Here is a 4,000-nt window from a genome sequence, read left to right as displayed (position 1 = left end):
ATTGGCCACCATCTCCGACCAACTACCACTGCCCGTGTCCACCGATACTCTCACTCTCACCTCTTATAACTGGAAATCTGAAAATCCATATAACCCAAAAATCTCAAAAAAAAAAAAAAAAAAAACCAAAAAAAAACCAAAAAAAAACCAAAAAACCAAAAAAAACCAAAAAAGTCTCATAGTTGAAACCCTATAATGCAGAACCACCAAACAACCGTCGTTGAAGAGAGGAGGATAAAGATGAGGTGGTGGCCGTCGGATGTGCAGACAGAGGAGGGATAATGAGGCGCTGAGGATACAAATATCTTGATACTCATAAATTGAATCACCTACTAAGACGACATATCTATAAGAGGGTGAGGTGCTTCATCGCCAGCGGGGTTGGGGCTTGGATTTCCGATGATGGTTCTAGTCTTCTAGATTTTTGTTCTTCAATAGATGTGCTGAGAAAAGGGGAGAATGAGGCATTAAGGATAGTGGTGCGCAGGTGGAATGAAACGATGGTGATCCACTGGCCGTCGTCATCTCCTTCTTTCTTACCCAATCCTGACAACAACCCAAGCAGTGTAGCCAACACCGCCCACCTGCCTCCCTGACGCCAGAGCTCTTCCTCGTTTGTTCTCTGGTGAGACAAACCGCCACCATACAACGTTATCAAACTCCTAGAGTTCCACCTACTTCTTGACACCGATAAAATGAACAATTTTTGAACTTCTGGTGGGTTCTATACAGATGAAAGAAAAGAGAAAGGGGGAAGAGCTAGAGAAGTGTCCTCATTATCCAAAAGAAGTGGCTGCTATCTAAGAGCCATTTCATTTTTTCTAGAATTATAATTAATAAATAATATAGATAAATTATAAAGAAATTAAAAATAAATAAAAATTAAAAAAGGGTAATATAGTTATTTTATATCGGGCAGCGATAAAGCGGAAAGGTTTTAACCATATAAGGGACGATCCGAATTAATTTTTAAAAATAAAAACTATAAACGCAATTTAACACTTGGACGAGGGATGAATCGTATAATTTACTCTAAATAAATCATTTACAACAAACAAAATCAATGACCTTGGCTCGTGTTAAAATTAAAAATAGACTTTATTAAAAAAATTAACGAAATGGACGGTTTTTCTAATTTACTCAAATCTTTAAAACCAAGCCAACAGCTGGGCCATATCCGGCTGTATTCAAGCTTTCAAAAACAGTTGAAAAATCACATGCATCACTTTACTCTCTATCAAACGATGTACCATTCACAAGAAAACTGCTTCAACCCCTCCTTTTTTCGTATCTAAATTAAGTCCCATCTTTAAACCCACAAATTCATAGTTACGCATCAAAAATGGCGCACAATGATGAACAAGATCGAGAAACCAAAAGACTCCACTACCCACTTGACCCTAACAGCTACCAGATCCTCCAAGAGATCGGGAGAGGATGTAGCGCCATAGTCTATAAAGCCCTATGCACCACCACCTCCACCGTCGTTGCCATCAAATCCATCGACCTCGACCGATCAACGACAGATGATTTCGATAATATCCGCCGGGAAGCCAAAACAATGTCCCTTCTATCTCACCCAAACGTTCTCAAAGCCCACTGCTCTTTCACAGTCGCCAGTCGTCTGTGGGTGGTGATGCCTTTCATGTCCGCAGGCTCTCTGCAATCCATCATAACCTCTTCTTTCCCTAACGGCATTTCAGAGAATTGTATTTCGATAATCCTTAAAGAAACTCTAATGGGTCTACGTTATCTTCACGATCAAGGCCATCTTCATAGAGACATCAAAGCTGGGAACATTTTAATGGATTCAAATGGATCAATCAAGTTAGCAGATTTTGGTGTTTCAGCGTTTGTTTACGAATCAAGTTCTCGTTGCCTTATGCTTAAAGAAATCACAGGAACGCCTTACTGGATGGCACCTGAAGTTATTCATTCACACAATGGGTATAGCTACAAAGCTGATATATGGTCATTTGGGATCACTGCATTGGAATTAGCACACGGAAGACCTCCACTATCGCACCTTCCATTCTCAGAATCTTTAGCAATGAAGATAACGAAAGGTATACGCTTTTCACATTACCAGAAAGAAGAAGAAAAAGTGCTCAAGAACACGAAGTTATCAAAATATTTCAAGGACATGGTGGGATTATGTCTGAATCAAGATCCTTTAAAACGCCCTACAGCAGAGAAACTGTTGAAGCATTATTTCTTCAAAAACTGTAAAGGGTGTGATTTTCTCGTGAAGAATTTGCTGCAGGGATTGCCTTCTGTGGAACGTAGGTTTAAAGAAACGAAGTTTGAAAGAGTTGGATCAATGAGCAAAGAACAAATGGAAGACGATAACGATGAAGAGTTTTTGATTGGGAACGATGTGAAGAAAATCCGAAGGATTAGTGGGTGGAACTTCAATGTGCAAGCTTGTGAGCTGGATCCTGTGTTTCCAGTTGGAGATACAAGTTACAGATCGAAGAGCTTGGATGAAGGTATGTAAATCACACTCGCTATCACTACTGAAAGAGTGGGTTTCCTCTTCAATGTAAAACACACTCGCTATTTTATAGTAATGTGTAACATAAATATTTCAAAGATGTACGTCAGTTACAACCTTTTAGCTTTGATCTTGTTTATATAGGCATGGATCCTCTGTTTTCTTTATGTAGGTCTGCATATGAACGCGAATCCTCAAAAAGATGTATTTGCTAAACAAATTACATTTGGCGAAGAAAGTGTGATTTCTGAAATGAGAGGGGAGTTAGATGGAAATAAAGTAAGTTTACCTAATGTGGTGACCATTGATGGTGGTGGAGGTGAGGAGGAGGTTGATCTTGTTGGTGGGAATAGTGGTGTTGATAGAGAAGTTGTCGTGGGGAGTTTGATGGCATTAAAGAGGAGTTTGGACGATCAGAAAGAGAAGGTGGTGTATATGCTTTCAATGGTCGGAGCTGAAGAAACTATATGTAGTGGTGGTGAGCATGATAGCAGAGAAGATTCATTAATGCAAATGATAGAAAAGTTAAGAATCGAGTTGGATAATGAGAAGAGAAAGAGATCTAGTTTGGAAATGGAGTTGGAGTTTTTAAAGTTGCACGTAACTAGTAACTCTGATGTCTAAGGTTTTATATCTATCTTGAAAAGCCCTTTACGGTTTATATATGATTATCTATTTATGTGTAAGACTTGTAATTTTTAGAGTAAATAGTAAAAACCGGTGGTAAAAAACTTTTACTATTTTTGTAATATCAAAAAAGTCCTAAAAGTTTTTGATCATTAAAGAAAACTCTAATATTACTTTATTATTGCTTTGGTTATAACTTTCTCATTCAATCCACTTAATGAATTTCATTTTTAAGTTTATTCTATTATTTTATAAATCCGTTATAAAATTGAGTTTGAAGTTCAAATTTAATCGTGTAATATGCAAACAACTAAATCATGTTGTTTGTTAACTTTATATTTCGTTTTTATATACTTAATTTATTTTCATTCTTGTATATATATATATATATATATATATATATATATATATATATATATATATATATATATATATATACACACTTTATTTATTTTTGTTTTTTAAATTTATTTTTCAAAAATTTGTATTTTCATAGCTACTAAACATGGAAGATACTATGAATCTGACTAAGCTTCTCAGGAAGATCTAATCTATAAGCAACTTTGTCAACCCTAGCAATAACCCGGATCACACATTTCCAAGGTGATACCTCCAGCAAAACCTTTGAACCAACTTCCCCCTTTTCATGAAGCGAATCACACCTTTTCAAGGTGAGACCTTTAGCAACACCATGTCGTCGACCTAAAACTCCAACTCAGATCGGCGTCGGTCGACATAGCTTTTTTGCCGACTATGAGCAGTCTGCAATCTTTGCCTGATCTGCTGGATCATCTCTATAGTCTGAAGGACCACCTCGGTCCGCCCCCTAACCCTGTGACCAACCTCGCTCCAACAGACTGGGCTACGACATCTCCGCCC

At 37.5% G+C, this 4,000-nt stretch overlaps 1 protein-coding gene across 1 annotated transcript; it reads left to right on the top strand.

Moving 5' to 3' along the window:
* The first annotated feature begins 1,201 nt into the window (after positions 1-1,201).
* LOC144998292 (Protein kinase superfamily protein) lies at positions 1,202-3,234 on the top strand. The gene is made up of 2 exons (XM_078958084.1): positions 1,202-2,489; positions 2,667-3,234. The coding sequence occupies exons 1-2, from the start codon at positions 1,343-1,345 to the stop codon at positions 3,116-3,118; spliced, it is 1,599 nt and encodes a 532-aa protein (XP_078814210.1). The 5' UTR covers positions 1,202-1,342; the 3' UTR covers positions 3,119-3,234.
* The last annotated feature ends 766 nt before the right edge of the window (positions 3,235-4,000 follow it).

The sequence above is a fragment of the Lactuca saligna genome, chromosome 5 (assembly GCF_052625555.1).
Source record: "Lactuca saligna cultivar CGN05327 chromosome 5, ASM5262555v1, whole genome shotgun sequence".
Lineage (NCBI taxonomy): Eukaryota > Viridiplantae > Streptophyta > Magnoliopsida > Asterales > Asteraceae > Lactuca > Lactuca saligna.
This window is presented reverse-complemented; position numbering and strand designations above follow the sequence as displayed.

Bases quoted from the DNA above. Each gene is read 5' to 3' on its own strand.
- LOC144998292 (XM_078958084.1), top strand. From the start codon at position 1,343: ATGGCGCACAATGATGAACAAGATCGAGAAACCAAAAGACTCCACTAC. The intron at 2,490-2,666 runs GTATGTAAATCA...TTCTTTATGTAG, and splicing joins ATCGAAGAGCTTGGATGAAG to GTCTGCATATGAACGCGAAT.